Below are 19,107 nucleotides of genomic sequence, written 5' to 3'. Positions count from 1 at the left end.
TCAGCTGTACCGACTTCAGATGAGTCCCATGATGCTTGTGGGGGCCGTAGAGCAAAACGGAGAACACCATCGTTTTCTTTCATCTTTCCATACTTTCTAGGCCTAACCGTTCAGACGCTACAGACTGATTTCCCTAATGTATCATGGTCTGACAAACATTGCTCTAGCTCTGCCACCTTTCACTGCAGATGGAGAGGGGCAAAATCAGTGGATGCAGTGGATTGCAAAAAAAAACATATCTCCAGCTTAAATAGCTGGATTTTGATGGGGATGTTTCTATTATGCTAATTAGATTTCCGCTGCGGCGGAGCCATTGACTCTAGGAGATTAATCAATGCTGGGAGATGCTGGGAAATGTTGACCCATAATTTATTTTCTTTATTGTGTATAAAATATACACAGAGTCCACAAAAGATTAAGAACACCTTCCTAATATTGAGTTTTTCTTTAATCTCTCTCCTCCCCTTCATCTACACTGATTTGAAGTGGATTTAACAAGGGACATCAATAAGGGATCATAGCTTTCACCTGGATTCACCTGGTTAGTCTATGTCTTGGAAAGAGCAGGTGTCCTTAATGTTTTGTACACTCAGTGTATATATATATATATATATATATATATATATATATATATATATATATATATATATATATATAAAAAATAGAAACAATTACAGAGGTCCAGACCTCGTTGTCCTCATATGTAGTTACGGCCATGGCTACCTGGACAGATGTCTGTGCCTCTTTCCACCTTCCCTCTCCAACCAGGCGGTGTGTCTCCCTCCACCTCCCCTCTCCAACCAGGTGGTGTGTCTCCCTCCACCTCTCCTCTCCAACCAGGCGGTGTGTCTCCCTCCACCWRCCCRCTCCWACCWGMCGGTGTCTCCCTCCACCTCCCCTCTCCAATCAGGTGTTGTGTCTCCCTCCACCTCCCGTCTCCAACCAGGCGGTGTGTTTCCCTTCACCTCCCCTTTCCAACCATGTGGTGTCTCCCTCCACCTCCCGTCTCCAACCAGGCGGTGTGTCTCCCGTCACCTCCCCTGTCCAACCAGGCGGTGTGTCTCCCGCCACCTCCCCTATCCAACCAGGCAGTGTGTCTCCCTCCACCTCTCCTCTCCAACCAGGTGGTGTGTCTCCCTCCACCTTCCCCCTCCAACCAGGCAGTGTCTCCCTCCACGCCAAAGAAGCGAACCCTTGCTCCCTGGGTTCCCTTCACATGTTTGCTAACACTGCACCGACACCGCTGGCCTTTTTAAAAGCACAAATATTCCCCCCTCCAGACAGTACACTCACTTCTCACCTTTTTAGTAAGCCACTCATAGACACTTTGGCAAAGGTGTCAGACTCTTAGACCTTAAGTGTGCCCATAAATTCTTTGTCACTTGGTTGCAAACATTTAAACCTCTTCCCCCAAGGTGTCTGTTTGCTTGTTTTTTGACTCGGTGCAAATGCAGCTTGCACACCTTTTTGGTGAATCAGGTGTGACTGGATGTTAAAGAAGCCATTTCTTAGGGAGCTGGGTGCGCTAATTGCTTTATATGTGCCACCCTGAGTTCAAACAAGGCACATTGGGCTGGTGTGGTTAGGGTTCGAGTGGCACCTCGGCGGGTGGTTAAGGTCAAAGGGGACCAGGGTTTTAGTTCAAGGCGGTAGCACCTCTGTTAACAGCATGTGTCTAACAGAGTGTGTGTGGGGTCGGCTTGGGATCGGGGTAAGCTCTGTGTGTTGAGCAGTTACTAATGAGACAATCAGAGGCATTCTCCGGTTCTCCCTGCTCAGAGAAACTTCCTTAGTAGAAACCGTGTGTTGAGCTATTTAAGCCCAGCCTTTGAGAAGTCCCCCCCCAGCTTGAAGCTCTCTTTGTCATTAATAATAAAATATTACTTGTTTTGAAATCCAGTTGTGGCACGTTTCAATTTAGGCTCATCAGAACTTGATGTGGATGCTGTGTGCGGATTTAAGGATCCAGAGGGCAATGGTAGGTTGCCTGGTTCAGCAGCACAGTGTGCTGACACTACCTGTGATGAGTGAGTCTCTGCCCTGCGTACTCTCAAAGCCTGCGTCCCAGGGAAAAGGCATGTCTGCAGAGTATTGTGGATATCCTAAATAATACATAAAGTTAGGCTATATGAGTGAACACTCACACATGAATACAGTCGTTACACACAGAAATAAGAGATAAAGAGAAAAAGCCATTTGCCCGTATATGATTAGATTTGCCATTCGCTGTGGATAGATCTTTTCAAACCCACATTATAACTCAAATACCTACCTGTGTGTAAATGTACCAGAGCAGGCTCTAGGATCCCACAAATTCTGATTGCAAATTTGCAGCGGAACTCAATCTCCCTGACCTGGGTTCATGAGCGAGCACCACCACACTATGTGTGATCTATGGGTAAGAAGTTGGCCATCCATCTTGCAGCAATTTAGCAGCATGCGTCTTGTAAAGTGAATACATTAATCAGTTCTGATTCTGGGCCAGTCTATTAGGCACAAATTTTGATGGCACGGTTGAGGCATAATGAACAGAGGCAGGAAATGTTGCGGACATCAGTAAATTACTCAACAATCAAATGCGGTTGCCCAGATATCCCTGGAGGTTTGGGAAAATCATGGGCCTGTGCTGCATAGATGCATGTTTGGCTGAAGACAACACCATTGTTTTGGAAATCAAATATTGACAGCACATCAGTAGCAACACTGACTGATTTGAAAACGTCATAAATTATTGGGTGATGAATTACAACAATACAATAGGAGTTTTGTATAGTAGAAATAATAAACTTTAACCCAGCTAATTTCTCTCGTGGACAACTTTATAACTTTTTCAGAGACAAGAGATCATCTTTCTACAAGCATAGTTTTTATTTGTACCTATAATTTTATTTAACTAGGCAAGTTTAAGAACAAATTCTTATTTTCAATGAAGGCCTAGGAACAGTGGATTAACTGCATTGTTCAGGGGCAGTACGACAGATTTTTACCTTGTCAGCTCGGGATTCAATCTTGCAACCTTTGCGGTTACTAGTCCAACGCTCTAACCACTAGACTACCTGACTTTATTGAAAACTTCATCAACACATCTTTCATATTTTTTATTTCCCCCAAATTTCCTCTATGTCCCTATAAAGTCCAGATGCAAAGCCTAGAGACAGGGTATTGATTAGTATGACTTACTTTTACTGCAGTTGAGATTGATGACTTCACAAAGCAATAACTCACACAAAGTTGAACTTCTGTCTATAATTTAGCCAATATTGTGTGTGACCATAATGTTGGTAAGTCCATACTGCCACCTACCAGAGGCTGAGAGAATTGCTATGAAGATGTTTCCACATTCCCAAAGAGATGTTTAATACAGTATATGGTAAATAGTAGACTTCTTCACTGGTGAAGTAAAGATATATGGTCAATGACACCATTAACATAGTGCATGCGAACCATAATTCTAAAACCATTTTCCTGAACTTCGTCAAACTAATTTTAATGATTTGAGTTGGACCTCACAATCTTGCACTGGCTTCAATGCACTGGAAGGCCTAGTGCAGGGTTCCCCGACTGGTGGGGAATATGGCCTGCAGGTGGTTTTATTTGGCCCCCCAAGTTTTCTGAGCACCATTTTTTTTAATTATTATAATTTTTTATTGTTGGACATAAAAGACTGTAAAAACACCAGGAAATCAACCAAGTAATTTTAATTTAAGAAATCTGTTCCAAAGTATTCCCATGCATAATAGAGAGACACGTGATCATATACAAATGTAAGCAAGGTTTGAAATGATTATGTTTTAGTAAAACATATCTCTTTGGGCTTCTTGCGGTCAATTTGCAGTCTACAAATTATTTGTAATTATGTTCCGGCTCCCCGACCATCCACTCAAGAAAAAAATTGGCCCGCGGCTGATGATCCCTGGCCTAGTGCCTGCATGAAACTGCCTGATTTGAGGAAATATGGCAGTAGGATTGCAAAATCACTTTCCCACATTTCCAAGGTTTTCCAGAAAACCTGTTTTGGAACCTGGGAATTTTGCAACCCTACATGGGAGTGTGGTTGACCTAAATCCTTGAAGTTCTACAGGTTTTATCATTGCCTCTCCTAGCAACAATTCAGCCATTAGCCCACCAGAAAAACAACACTTATTGAGAGGTTATAAAGATCTATTGTTATGAGTCATGAGATGTGTACTAGTCTGTTGGAGTGGTTTATAGTGGTGGCTCTCTGTTCTAGCCCTAGGGGGATGATAGTGGGCCAGGGGAGGAAACTCTAAAGGGTCGTACCACTGGGAAGAGGAAAATGGAGCGGATAAATTACCAGAAATTCAGCTGGCAGCACATCTGAGACCACGGCACAGCAAGGAAAATCTGTTGACGTGAGTGTGTCGGGTGCATACCAAAAGGAGCTGTCAATGTCCTGAGGTCAGCACAGGCCTGTGGGGAAGTAGAGTGCCCTCCATCCTTGTCAGCCCATCTCCTAACTTCCCTGAATCTTTTAACAGAACAGCTTTCCTGTACCGAGGTATAGCAGTGATGTCGATATGAGTTTCAGGAGAAATTAGAACGCTATTAGAAAACCACTTTCAGGGTAGATTACAATCATAAAGAACCGCAGATACCAGTCATGCTCGTCTGAAGGCACAATCATATGGACATACAATTAGTGTGTGTCAGCAAGAGCATGACTGTGCAGTAGATGTCCACAGGGTACAATAACCTTATTTCCACTTCTCTGAAGCACATTATCAATTTCAATTATCAATAGAATGTCTTCAGGATGAATCAGATTCTCATCTCAGGCTCAATATCTTCCTATGCCACATGATGACTCGCTAGCAGCTAGCTGGAGGGAGAGACTACAGCAGCAGTCAGTGAGGCTACAGCAGCAGTCAGTGAGGCTACAGCAGCAGTCAAGTGAGGCTACAGCAGCAGTCAGTGAGGCTACAGCAGTAGTTCTGTAGTTGTGGGTGTTTGTTTTGTTTGTGTTTTTTTTTTTTTTCCTTTGTAGTTTTTGTTTTTAGTTCGTAGTTGTGTTTTTTTTTGATGAGTTTAGTTGTCTTCCTTTTTCCTTTGGTTTTTTGTATTCTTTTTTTTTTGCTTAAGTGTTTTTCTTGTTCTCTTTTTTTTTTTGTTTTAGTCTGTTTTTTGTAGTTGTCTCCAGCTGGTTTCATTCTTTTAAGATGTTAGTTGTGTTGTTTTATATAGTTGTGTCTTTTTCTTTGTGTTTGTTTGTTTTCCTTTTGTTTTTTTTTGTTCATTTTTTTTAGTTTTTGTTTTTGTTTTTCTTTCTTTTTTTTGTTTTTTTTGTTTGTTTATTGTTTTGTGTTTTTTTTTTTTTTTTTTTTGTTTTGTTATTTCTTAGATCTTGTTTCTCTTTTCTTTTTTCTTTTCTTAAGGTTTTTTTTGTTTCTTGTTTCGGTTTTTCTGTTGGTTTTTTGTTTTTTTTTTGTGTTGTTTATTGTTTCTGGTTTTTTTTGCTTGTTTTGGTCTTTTTCAGGTTGTTTTTTGTCTTGTTTTTTCTTTTTTTTTTCTTATTTTCTGTTTTTTTTTGTTTTTTCTGTTTGGTTTTTCCTTTTGTCAGTGAGGCTACAGCACAGTCAGTGAGGCTAAGCAGCAGTATGCAGTAGTGAGGCTACAGCAAGCAGTCAGAGTGAGACTACAGGCAGCAGTCAAGTGAGACTACAGTAGCAGTCAGTGAGACTACAGAGCAGTCAGTGAGGCTACAGCAGCAGTTCAGGTGAGACTACAGCAGCAGTCAGTGAGGCTACAGCAGAGTCAAGTGAGACTAGAGTCAGCAGTCAAGGAGACTACAGTAGCAGTCAGTGAGACTACAGCAGCAGTCAGTGAGAACTACGCAGGCAGTCAGTGAGGCTACAGCAGCAGTCAGTGAGACACAGCAGCAGTCAGTGAGGCTTACAGCAGCAGTCAGTGAGGCTACACAGGCAGTCAAGTGAGACTACGCAGCAGTCAAGTGAGACTACAGAGCAGTCAGTGAGACTACGCAGCAGTCAGTGAGGCTACAGCAGCAGTCAAGTGAGAACTACAGGCAGCAGTCAGTGAGACTACAGCAGCAGTCAGTGAGACTACAGCAGCAGTCAGTGAGACTACAGCAAGCAGTCAGTGAGGCTACAGAGTCAAGTGCAGCAGTAAGTAGCTACAGCAGCAGTCACACTCAAAGTGGAGACTACAGCAGCAGTCAGTGAGACTACAGCAGCAGTCAGTGAGGCTACAGCAGCAGTCAAGTGAGACTACAGCAGCAGTCAAGTGAGACTACAGTAGCAGTCAGTGAGACTACAGCAGCAGTCAGTGAGACTACAGCAGCAGTCAGTGAGACTACAGCAGCAGTCAAGTGAGTCATGAGTCCTCCAAATGCTCCTTCTGTCTCCTGGAGGGGAAAAGAGGGGGGTTCTGTAGCAATCTGAAAAGGGGGTGGAGGACAGCTCCAATTCTCACACACTGATAGACAATTTACCTCTACCTACATGTACAAATTACCTTGACTAACCTGTACCCCCGCACATTGACTCGGTACCGGTACCCCCTGTATATAGACTCGTTATTGTTATTTTATTGTGTTACTTTTAATTTTATTTTTCGTTTATTTAGTAAATATGTTCGCAACTATTTTTTGAACCGCATTGTTGGTTAAGGGCTTGTAAGTAAGCATTTCACGGTAAGGTTGTATTCGGAGCGTGTGACAAATAACATTTGATTTGAGGGTCTCTGCATTGGCTGCCTGTGAGTTTTAGAATTGATTATTCTATTGGTTTTTAAATCAATCCACGATTGTGCACCCCAATACATGTCAGACATGCTTTTAAGTTATGTACCCAGTAGGTCCCTCAGGTCCTCCGACACAGGCCTTTTAACTATTCCAAAGCCTAGGACCAAGAGGCCTGGAGAAGCAGCCTTTAGTTAATATGCCCCACGGCTCTGGAATAGCCTGCCAGAGGATCTGAGAGGGGCTGAAAATGTGGACATATTTAAAAGATATCTTAAAACACACCTTTTTAGCTTTGCTTTTCCTTAGTGTACTTTTTAATCTGTCAGTTTTTATTGTTATTCATTAGTGTTTTATCCTCTTATGTTTGTTGTGTAGTAAATATTTAAGATTTTATTTGCATTCCATGTCTGAAATGTGCTGTATAAATAAAGCTTGATTTTTAATAATAATAAAGAAATAGCTAAAGCAACACAATATGGAGAAAAGTATCAACTAGATAGAATACTTTGAGCTTTTCCCACTGTCAGAAGGGTTTGATCGGAACCTCCAGGGTGGGTTTACATACTAATAAGAGTGTTGGACACTGAGGGCTATACTTTTCGTTGCACGAAAGATCTGTGTTACAGCGCAATTGTAAGGTAATTTCTGATTGAGCCGACATATGCAGAGTTTACCGTGAATGCGGTCTCAGCGAATGCGGGAACAATGCCTATAAATTCAAATTGCGCTATAGCTCAGATCTTCCGCGGTACGGATTGAATCTAGGCCTGAGAGGAACAGACGTGAATAATGACCTGAGATGGGGCATTGTGACGGTCCAGACTTTTATACAAAAGGAGGATGTCATCAGGGCTGTAAATGCAGTCTACTGTCAGGCTAGTAGAGATAAATCCTTATCTAATAGCCATTATCAAACACAACTATCCATGCCTGGGGTAACCTAAGCAGCTACCCATATCAACATCCATCTAATGCTCTACAACTTCTATAAATAACAAGCTAGTTTTGCAGAGAACAAATTATTTCCACCTGCTTTACATCACCAAAAGTGGTGTGTGTGTGTGTGTGTGCGTGTTGAAATCAGAGCCTAGCCATTCTTTATTGTTTGGCAGAAGCCCCTCTGTCATCATCATTGATTACCTCTATCATCCTAATTGATTAATGATCAATTGATCAAGGGCCCTTGTGCTCTCTGGCGGATTGAAATAAAAAGTAATCATCACCACAGCCATTCAATGCCATATTTATGGATAAGGGAACAGGCGAGGCATTCACAATTTATTGAAGTGGGTGAAAAGCAATTGGCAAACAAACACAAAAATCAGTTTGAATTACAAAAACAAGTTGGAAAACAGGAAACACAAAGGACATGTATCCTTCCTTATCCCTTTCTAAATTTAAAACATTCAGGCAACGCTTATTAACCTCTCTGTCATTGAGAGAGGAGTCTTCTTTTTACCTTATTAACAAGAGTTATTTGAGAAACTCTTAGGCTGCGTTTACATAGGCATCCCAATTCTGATATTGTTTTCACTAATTGGTCTACGGACCAATCAGATCAGCTCTGAAAATAATTTGATGTGAAAAGATCTGATGTCATTGGTCCAAAGACCAATTAGTGGAAAAAATATCAGAATTGGCTGCCTGTCTAAACACAGCCTTAGTGACCTGCGATAAAACGACAACTTCACTCCTGTCTTTACCGTATACTTAGTCTGAAAGATCAAGTACTGATAGATATTGTAAAGGTAATCTTTTCTAAATGTATTCCAATGAGTAGTATGAAGATGTAGTGCATAATCCTAAATCATTTAGGCTGCGTTTACACAGGCAGCTCAATACTGATATTTTGCCACAAATTGGTCTTTCTTTTTTTCTCCATTGGAGAAAAGAGCAGAATTGGGCTGCATGAGTGAACACAAGCTGTAAAAAAAAATCCTGTTGTTTTTACAGTAACTTACTGGCAGCTGTACGTTACCTGTAAGTTACTGTAAAACTAAAAAAAGTACAGTATGTACTGTTAAACCAAAGTTTATTTGGAATTGATGGTAACATTGTATTTTTTTTTTACAGTAACTTACAGGTAACTGGCTGCCAGGTTTAAAAAAAATTTTTTTTTACAGTGCAGCATCAGAGGAGCCTTAAGAGCAGAAATGTATGATAAGAACATCAAGTACAGCACTTTGGTGGGTTTGTGTTATGTACAGTATGTCATCCATATCTGGAGCTATCCTGCATATCACAGCTCTGATGTAATTGTACATCAATCACAGTGATCATTCTATGGGAGTACACTATGTGTAAGATATGTCACATTCCATGTAATTGTGACAATCCTGTGTGTTCAACCCACTAACATACTCAGCTATTTTTCATTGGATGCATCTGCTGCATTGTTCCTTGTAACATTGCAGTTGTACAACCGTAAAGTTGCTTGTACTGAAAAGAGTTCAGATTTCCTAGGCTGTTGAAAAGACATGATTTGTAGAGGATAACAGTGGAAGTGAAGGGCTGAAATAGTGCAGTTGTTACACTTACCAGGCTACAATGAGATCATACAGCACTTGATTTAAACTTAATACAGTACAACAAACAGCACCACAGACACATTGGAGCCATACTTATCTAGGACACACGGAACTAAAATCTTGAGTGATTGTGTCAGATGCTTGTTTAAATTTTGGGGGGAGATGTGTTAGAAAAGGTACTAACGAGGCTAGCGAAGTCTTCGCCCCTCTATACGTAAAATCTCAGCCAGTTTCGGGCAAGTCTAGGGGTCAAATATCCCCTCCCCTTCTGAAATTTGAAAGATGTGGGCACCTGCGAAATTGTGATTTGTCCAAATGATCAGTGACAAAAAATCTGCATACCGGTACAAAGTTTCTCGTTAGTCGTCAGATCCCACAGTCTGTGGACAGATGCTACTACCATTTACTGTATGTTACGAGCATCTGTCACCGAGGATTAGAGTTTTCTTACTTATGCGTAATGAATTTCACATTTCACAATGAAATACAATACATACTGTACTGCTCAGGTATAGTAAGTAGGTGGATGAAATGGATTGAACTTGCTCAACAGCCCAAGAGCCTCACATGCTGCCATACAAACACTGAAATGGATGGATGTTTCATCCCCAAAAAATCAAGAAACTATATAACTACCTGATACAGCTTACACTATAATGATATTACAAAAGGACGGAAGAAGAACACTGCAATATAACTTTTAAACCCTTCAAGAATCAAGACATCTGTCAGGCTTCAACACAGAAAGAGCTAGCACAAAACAAAGGTGTAACAGGTAATCTGCAGAAGCCATATATTCTTGCAGACTATAGAGTTTGAACGGGAGGACAGCATGAGGAAAGTGCATTAGTCACATGGGTATGTTCTGTCCTCAGAGAGACTACCCAGAGCTCTGATACCACATCACCCTTCAAGTACTGGATTATTGCTCAATAAGTATAATTGTTGAAGCAACGAAAGGTGGGTTTCATTATTTTAAAAGTCAATTCGGTTCATAAAGTCATATTGAGTTAAAAAGACTCCAAGGGAATATGGTGTAAATGAGGACAAAACCCACAATTGGGTAAAATTGGCATTCACAGATTGCAGACACTAAAAAGGGCCTAGGTTATCACACACAATATTGAATTCATTCAAAAACCACCAAATAGGGTTGTTAAAAAATACAACTGCCAAACTTTGTTTTCATTTATAAATGTATCTTGAAAAATCTTGCATATATTTGAAAATATTACTTTTATAATTTCAAGTGTCGCTAAAGCGTTTAGCAGTGTTCTTCTTTTGTTGATTTTGGAAGTTGCATGCAGAGATCTAAAAAGTCATTTTGATTATATCATGAAAACCATTAGCCTGGCTGACGCGACTCACATGGTACACAGCCGAAAGAGAGCTGTGACACAATGGTCTGGAGAGGAGTCTGTTGTGAATGCAGTATTTGCGCAGAAATGGGTTGAGCTTTGATTGGTTCTCTCAAAAATGGCTTCTTTCCTGGGGGGTTGAGACCTCACGTTGTTTGGATTTGAAAATCCAACAGTTGTATTGGAAGGGACGGCGCTCAGGGGCTGTGAGTGGTCGTGCCGACAACATCAAAATAGCCTTTTCAGACTGTGAAGTCAGAAGGACTTCGAGTTAGGTGTTAGCCAGACTAGAAAACTAAAAAACATTACAAAACGAACACTGCTAGTTCAAAGATAGGATGGCTGTCGAATCTATTGACAACAAGTCTTTATAGGTCCCCTCTGACATCATTTGTAGACAGATGAAGAATGTATTTTATTTAAATGTTTTATCATTATCTTTGCTTTTGATGGGCACACGTGCACTGTAGTGTGATAGATCAGATAGGTTAGGAGACCAAGGATATAGTTTCCTTGAGTCTCCTCTCCCGCATGGTCAGTAAACAGATAGGCTGTTCCATTTCAGACGCTTAATTTGGCTTCTGTTGGCATCTTGCACATCATCAGAATCTGCTTCAAGGCTTTCTGAACATCCTCATCCATCTGACCCTGTAAAGAATAAAGTAATGGTGACATAACATTAAAACTACACCTGCAACGTTTAATATGAGATCATATACAGAGTACACAGTATGCATAAAAACATACCTGGACGGCGTATAGGAGATGCATCCTGTAGACGGACACTATCTCATGGTGCTGCCTCTTTGACTCCTATATTAAAGAGATGCAGAAACAGTTTAGGGTGTTATTTTTACACATAGCAGACGCTCTTATCCAGAGTGCCTTACAGGAGCAATTAGGGTTAGGTAACTTGCTCAAGGGCACATTGGCAGATTTTTCACCTAGTCGACTCAGGGATTCGAACGAGCAACCTTTCGATTACTAGCCCAACTCTCCTAACCACTAGGCTACCTGCGGCCCAATTAGCTAGTGAAATATCCTTCATCAGCTATATAACCATGCTGAAATTGCTCAGAATTATGAAAGATAACCATAAAAAACTAAGAGTGCATATTCAGGCAAACCCCCAGCAGTGACATAGAAAAAACGCATAACCTTCAGTAGACTTTCTAGATCAGCATCTACATTGTCTTTAGTCATAGCTATCGAAGTACTTCCAAAGAAACAGGGTGGTCAATAACTAAGAAGCCGTGTGTACTGCAGCCTGTGAGAAGCAGCCACAGATAGGGAGATGCAGCCCGCTGGGCACAGACATCAGTTCAACGTCTATTTTAAATGTACATTTAGTTGAGTTGTCAACTAATGTAAATTCAATGTGAAATCAACAAATCATTTCACCATGTAATTGGATTTAGGTTAAAAGATGAAATTCCCTTATGTTGATGACTTTTTGCAAATCCAATCAGTTTTCCATGTTGATTCAATGTCATGACATATAATGTTTTTGTTGAAATGACGTGGAAACAACGTTGATTCAACCAGTTTTTTCCCAGTGGGAGTATGATCCAGTGTGGCTGCCCAGTCCACACACGCCTGTGACTCATTATGTCTTGGACCAGAGGAGGCTGCCCTGTATCAGGACATTAGATGTCTTGGCTCTAAAAAACTAAAGGTATTGGCTAATCATGACAGTACAGAGATTCACAGTAACTCACCCAACTGTTAGCTTCTAACTGTCTGACAGATGTTCCAGCAAAGTATTTAGTCTTAGGAATTCGTGTGAAATGGTATATCCTGTCTATTGTCTCTGATGCTATGTGAGTGAGGTTGAATGCAGTACACTGATTGTTGGTTGAATAAGCCATATTATATTTAGTTTGAACGAGTATGACTTACCCCTAGCTGGTACTGCAGCTGCTTGACTTGCTGCTGTAGGTTGTCCAGCTGCTGCTGCTGCAGGGTCTGCTGTCTCTTGGCTGAGCCTGCACTGTAAGACAGCTGGGATAGGCTGTTTAAGGCATCCTTTAATTTCCCCACTTCTCTCGACAGGTCATCAATCTGAGACACAAACATGGGGATCAATAAAAGTGCTTAGACAAAACTGCTTTTCTATCATAACCAAAGACGAAACAAAATGTCATAAGAAAGCAAAATAGAGGGATACCTCTCTAAACTCTTTAAAGGTCCAATGTAGAGGTTTTTTATCTCAATATGAAATCATTTCTCGGTAGCAATTAAGTACCTTATTGTTAAAGTATCTGATTGCTTTCAATTAAAATGCTCAAAAAGAAATACAAATTAATTTATTAGCAAAGAGCAATTTCTCAAGCAAGAATGGTCTGAGTGGGGAGGGGAAAACTGTAAACTGTCTATTATTGGCATAGGGGTTTGGAACTCTCTTATTGGTCTATTAACTAATTTAACACCTGGTGATGGCACCAGGCAGGCCAAAACTCCATCCCACCAACACAGACTGATGGTGGTCTTTTCAAACAGCTCTTACACTAAAAAGACATTATCATAATTTTCACAATTTCACAGTATTATTCCAATCATAGTGTGGAAATATATATACAACACAGGAAATTCACGTGTTTGACTGCACTGGGCCTTTAAGTGTTTCCTTTGCCAAACCAGGGAATTTGCGAGCTATTCATTACCATTGAACGTTGTATAAAGCACTCTACCAACAGAAAGCAGTACATAACAAACCTTCTTATTCTTCTCTCTCTCTGAGCTGACATGTTCCTCCACCAGTTTCTTCAGCTGAACGATTGCATCCTGGGCTTCTCTGAGCTTGGTGCTCAGAGTGTGGTTCTCCTTCTCCCTGCTGATGGCCAGCTCCTGCAGGGCCTCCCTCTCACTCCTCCCCTCTCTCAGTTCCTGCCACGCTGCAGCCGCCTCCAGAGCCATCTCATCCTGCTTCCTCAGGGCCCCCTGGAGGAGCTGTGTCAGGTTGCCCTCCTCCTTCTCCAGGCCCTCTCTCATCTGCTCGTGCTCCAGCCGTGATATAGAGTCGTCCGGTGTGTGGTCCTTCTCCATGGTCAGTCTGTTCTGTAGGGTGTCCACCTGCAGGGTCCTCTGGGACAGCTGTTGTCTTAGAGCATCTGCCTGGGCCTCCAAGTCCTTGATGGCGCTGCCCAGAGAGGACACCACCTGGGTGTGGTCAGATAACGCCACTGACTCTTGAGCCTCAGCCTCTTGCTTCAGGAGGGCAATCTCCTCCAGAGAGGCTGAGTACTTGCTCTGTGTGTCGGCTAGCGATGCCTGCAGCTCCTCTACTCTGCTTCTCAGCATGGCCTGCTCCTTGTCTGGGGAGGCTACAGGGCTGCCAGGCTTAGACTTGACAGCCCGGATCTCCTCCAGCTGGTTCCTGGTGGAGCTCAGTTCACTCTTGGCCTCACTGTAGGACTTGGATAGTTCCAGCAGGCGGCGCTGCAGCCCATCGATCACGCTCCCCAGCTCGCCTTTCATCTCCTCAAAGTCTTTAGCTGCTGCCTCCACGGGGACCGTCCCCCTCAGAGCCTCCTGCAGCATCCTGATCTCCTCCTGCGCCTCCTTGTACCGGTCCACCAGCAGGCTCTTCTCCCGATCACCGCTGTCGTCTGCTGCCTTCAGCCTGGCCTCCTGCTCCCTGATCCGGCCTACATCACTCTCCCTCTGCTGCTCTGACTGGGCCAGTTGGGACCTCAGCTCTTTCACTTCCTGCTCCAGAGAGCTTCTCAGTCTCTGGAGCTCTTGCTCTGTCGTTTCACTTCCTCCACCACCTCCTCTTTCAATATGTGCCATGAGGGCCAGCACCTCCTCTCTGGCCTGCTGGTGTTTCTCCTGTGTCTCCGTCAGCTTGGCCTGGAGCTCTGCTAGACTCTCCAGCAGCATCTCCCCCTCCCTCCCTGTCACCTCCCCCTGCTCAGGTTTGAGCCTGGCATGGAGCGTGCGGTTCTCCTTCCGCGTCTCCTGCAGTTTGGAGTGGACTCTCCCTAGGGTCTCCCTCAGCAGTCGGATCTCCTCCTCGCCTCCCCCCTTCCCCCGCTCCCCACTCTCTTCCTCTTCTTGTCTCAGGGAGGAGCTACTGAGCTCCAGGGCAGACCCCTCAGACATGTCCTCCTCCTCCGTCCCCTGGGGCTGGAGCAGGGGCTCGCTGGGGGACTTGTGGGTGATGTGGTAGGAGGCATTAGAGTTCATACTGTTGGGGCGGGACGAGTCCTCTTGGCCAACCTCACCTCCCTGGGGAGACGGACGCTTCTACAGAGAGATGTAGATAGAAGGAAAGATGAGATGGGGAAAGATAAGTAAACAAGATTTAGTTGATTATTTAGGATCTTATTAAGTGGATCTTTCTTAGGTAGAAGGCCTAATTACAGTAAACACCACACTGGGATATCACCATATTTCACCATATTGGGATATCTACGTCCCTGGGATGACAAGTTATATTGAGTATACCTTGAGTATTTGGGCTAACTGCTGGTTCTCCAGAGACAGAGCTGTAATGTTGGCATGTAGGGCTACTACCAGAGCTGAGTCTGCCTTCCCACAGTCCTCTGCCTGTATCAACACAATTATACAGTTAACATACAATGGTTTGGACCACCAGGGAATATTATGTTAGGGGTTTGGGACATCTCATGACACTTCCATTAGTAATATCTGAGGTACATGTAGTAATATTAGTCAACAGTTCAGACTGTGTTAAGTAAAGTAGTGCAGCGGGTGGTTAACTTGTACTGTAACTGACTAGATTACAGTGTGGGTTTTTGAGCTGCTGTGCTGTGTAAATGGATTCCAGAGAGAGAGAAATGGGACCGAGAAAGCTAGTGGACTGGGATCAAAGCAGCGCAGGCAAATTATAAATATATAAATATTAAAGGCCTGCGCTGTAGATGTAACTCGCCTTGGGCTCCGGCCCCGGCTCCGTCTCAGTCTGGCTTATAGTCACAGTCTGGTCCACAATCTGCTTCAGTTTCTCAATGGTCTCCAGCAGCATGCACTTCTCCTCGTGTAGCTTCTCCACCTCCTGAGACACGCCGCGCAACTCCTCTTCCTGACAGAAAGAGATAGGAGAGGGAAAGAGGAGGGGAAGAGGAAGGGAGAGAGAGAGAGAGAGAGAGAGAGAGAGAGAGAGCGAGAGAAGAGAGAGAGGAGAGAGGAGAGAGAGAGAGAGAGAGAGAGAGAGAGAGAGAGAGAGAGAGAGAGAGAGAGAGAGAGAGAGGAGAGAGAGAGAGAGGAGAGAGAGAGAGAAGAGAGAGAGAGAGAGAGAGAGAGAGAGAGAGAGAGAGAGAGAGAGAGAGAGAGAGAGAGAGAGAGAGAGAGAGAGAGAGAGAGAGAGAGAGAGAGAGAGAGAGAGAGAGAGAGAGAGAGAGAGAGAGAGAGAGAGAGAGAGAGAGAGAGAGAGAGAGAGAGAGAGAGAGAGAGAGAGAGAGAGAGAGAGAGAGAGAGAGAGAGAGGGTAAGCAAAACCAACATAAACAAAAGTTGGTGACACAGAAAATAAAACATGATGGAAAACAACCAAATGAGAGGCCTAATGACTGATAAGAAATGTTCTTGATTGTAAGTGCATGTACCTTATAATTAAATATTTTAATCCACAACTTTTACTGCAGACTGGAGTTTCATTTGGGGTCATGTACGCTGGAGAGTTGGGACTAGACATCTAGAAAGTTTGGAAACATGAATTACATTTCTTATTGATTACTCCTGCGTTCTGCACCATAGACACAGTATTACTATCTACACATACAAACACACTCACACAGACAGAAAAACAACACTAATGCAGCACTGAATTCAAGAGTCCTTGAATAAAAGCAGCAGAACGTAGGGTGAGGCTCCGGAAAAAAACCACGGGAATTCAAACAGAACCTGACAAGGTAAAACACTATTATAACGTTTAAGAACTTCATTAAGAGTAAAATGGTATCTGACACAAGCAGGGCTGAGGACCATTCAAAACGGACCAAAAAAGGAGACAACAGACAGAAGGGAGACAGACAGACCAAAAACAGACAGGCAGACCAACATGATGACAGACAGACTGACAGACAGACAGAGACATGCCTTTACCTGCACAGGGCTAATGGGAGGTGGAGGTGCTTTTCGTTTTTTGGGAGTTGTGCTTCGATCGCCACCTAACCTAGCCACTTGATCATGCTGAGGTGTGAGTGAAGGAGTGGGAATAAATAGAAGAACAAAAACAACAGAACGGTCCAGCAGTTTTTAGTTAGGTTAGTTAGTCAAAGAGAAGAAGAATCAAACATTTGGAGAATTTGTGATCAAAGAGAAGGTATTTATCGAGGAGTAACAAGGCCCTGAAGATGTATCTGTTTAGCTATTGTTGTTATATTCGTGCTCATACATGCTGCTTGAGGTGCATTTCAAAACGAGTCATTACGTAAAAGAAACATAAGGTTTAAACAAAGCTATCCTCTCATTCAAGATAAGGTTGTCAATGACAACACTACAGTGGAAAGAGGTTGGTTTGACTGTCTAATGTGTACTATTCCTTCTGATTAGACTAATAGGTGTCATTTATCACATTGATATCAAGTTAAATGTGTGTAGGTTTAATGATTAATGGTTGCAGTTGTAAAGCTTGGAAGAAGATAGAAAGACTGCACAAGCTGACCTAACTTACCTGAGGAGTTTTGGGGGACTTTGGGGTGTCTGTGTATAGGGAGGAGAGAGGGGAAGAACAACATTCAAGACACAGCCTGAAGATGGCAGTGTTGGATAAATTCTGCATGACAGGCCAACTGAAAAGTTGCATTTCAAAGCTTGACCACAAGGAGGTCAATGACGTATCTGGGTTGATTATGGAGGAAAGAAAAGCCTGAAGTTCTTCTAGTCAAAGCATCTCTCTTTTTATAACTTTACAGAGTGAACAATAGAACAATGCTTCATGTTACAACCATTTACATGCATCCGAAAGCTTGAATTTCATAACTTTCAGTCACCTCAAATGGATTTGAAGGGAAAATAAGCCTGAAGGAGTCTGCTAGAGTGTCTGGTTAATTGCCTCATAGTAGGCTCGATCAGTACTAAAGACAGTTCCTATCTCACCGCTGTCTGAGTGTGCACTGTGCAACTCGGCAGTGAGGACGGCCCTGATCTCACTGCTGCCAGACAGCTTGGCGTAGTGCAGAACGTCATGACCCAAAGAGTCCACAGCCTGAAGAGCAGCTCCTCTCTGGACCAGAACCTCCACTACAGACATACTGCTGCTCTCACTGGCCAGCATCACTGCTGTCCTGTATCAAACAGTCAGAAATAGTATAATCATCATCATCACCACCACCACCATCACAATACTCATCATTATCATATTCTTCTTCATCATCATCATCCTCATCCTCATCACCATCAACCACAACATCACCATCAGGTTATTATAATGTAATGTGCTTGAAGACAACCCTGTAATGATTAAATGAAGATATGAAGTAGAATGCACGTGTGATCTGACAGATGACTCCTTCCCTACCTGCCGTTCTTATCACACGCGTTGACGTCAGCTCCCCAGTCCAGGAGGCTGCTACAAACATCAGCATGGGCGTGTCTGGCGGACAGCAGCAGGGGGCTGAGGCCATCCTGCAGGACACACACACACATCATAGTTCACTAACAGTATATTGCATACAGTGTGTTCAGATGCCTTGATCATAGTAACACGGAACAGAAGTTTGCATACTGTACTGACATACTGAAGTTCACATAATGTACTGTAAAAGGCTCCATGACCTTGTTTCTCGGGAAGTGAAAGGAAGAAGTGGTTGGAATGTAAGCTTTACAGTACATTCAGCTGGTGTACACTAGAAGATAGTACATTGTTTGGTCTGCTGCAATGAAAGCATACCATACTAGAAACAAGCTGTTTCAGTCATGTAGTCCATGACCACAATGCAATTCCAAAGACAACACTATGAGCGGTAACAGGCTGAGCTACATCCTTCAGCATCCTGCTAAAGTAGAAGCATGACTTTATAGCTCCAACCTCCACTGAAACACATGAAAGTAAAGCAGCCAAGTCCTTTTATTGTATCCTTTTGGCACACTGAGTTAGCCATTCTCCCCCACAGCTCAGAGAGAGGGAAAAAGAGAGAAAGAGAGAAATAAAAACTTTACTCTACCACCCCCTCTCTCTCTACCAGGCAGCCACACACACCCACATACACCCCTCCACAAACATCCACCCCTTCTCCTCTGATGCGCAGACAGTCCTCACTATCAAATAATGCACACAACACAGCCAGAAAGTCCTCACTATCAAACAATGCACACAACACAGCCAGACAGTCCTCCACTATCAAACATGCACACAACACAGCCAGACAGTCCTCACTATCAAACAATGCACACAACACAGCCAGACAGTCCTCACTATCAAATAAATGCACACAACACAGCCAAACAGTCCTCACTATCAAATAATGCACACAACACAGCCAGACAGTCCCTCACTATCAAACAATGCACACAACACAGCCAGAAGTTCCTCA

The 19,107-nt window shown here is 43.0% G+C and overlaps 1 protein-coding gene across 1 annotated transcript in view; it reads right to left on the bottom strand.

Moving 5' to 3' along the window:
- Window positions 1–7,986: 7,986 nt before the first annotated feature.
- LOC111980679 (ankycorbin-like) overlaps window positions 7,987–19,107 on the bottom strand; it is an 81,111-nt gene continuing 69,990 nt past the window's right edge. Inside the window, 11 exon segments of the mRNA XM_070449514.1 lie at window positions 7,987–11,255; window positions 11,355–11,420; window positions 12,507–12,668; window positions 13,323–14,855; window positions 15,057–15,154; window positions 15,501–15,654; window positions 16,177–16,190; window positions 16,193–16,265; window positions 16,676–16,790; window positions 17,677–17,859; window positions 18,093–18,199. Coding sequence (XP_070305615.1) covers window positions 11,169–11,255; window positions 11,355–11,420; window positions 12,507–12,668; window positions 13,323–14,855; window positions 15,057–15,154; window positions 15,501–15,654; window positions 16,177–16,190; window positions 16,193–16,265; window positions 16,676–16,790; window positions 17,677–17,859; window positions 18,093–18,199 — 2,592 coding nt within the window. The 3' untranslated portion in view covers window positions 7,987–11,168.

The sequence above is a fragment of the Salvelinus sp. IW2-2015 genome, linkage group LG20 (assembly GCF_002910315.2).
Source record: "Salvelinus sp. IW2-2015 linkage group LG20, ASM291031v2, whole genome shotgun sequence".
Lineage (NCBI taxonomy): Eukaryota > Metazoa > Chordata > Actinopteri > Salmoniformes > Salmonidae > Salvelinus > Salvelinus sp. IW2-2015.
Note: the sequence above shows the minus strand (reverse complement) of the source record. Positions and strands in the feature narration are given on the sequence as shown.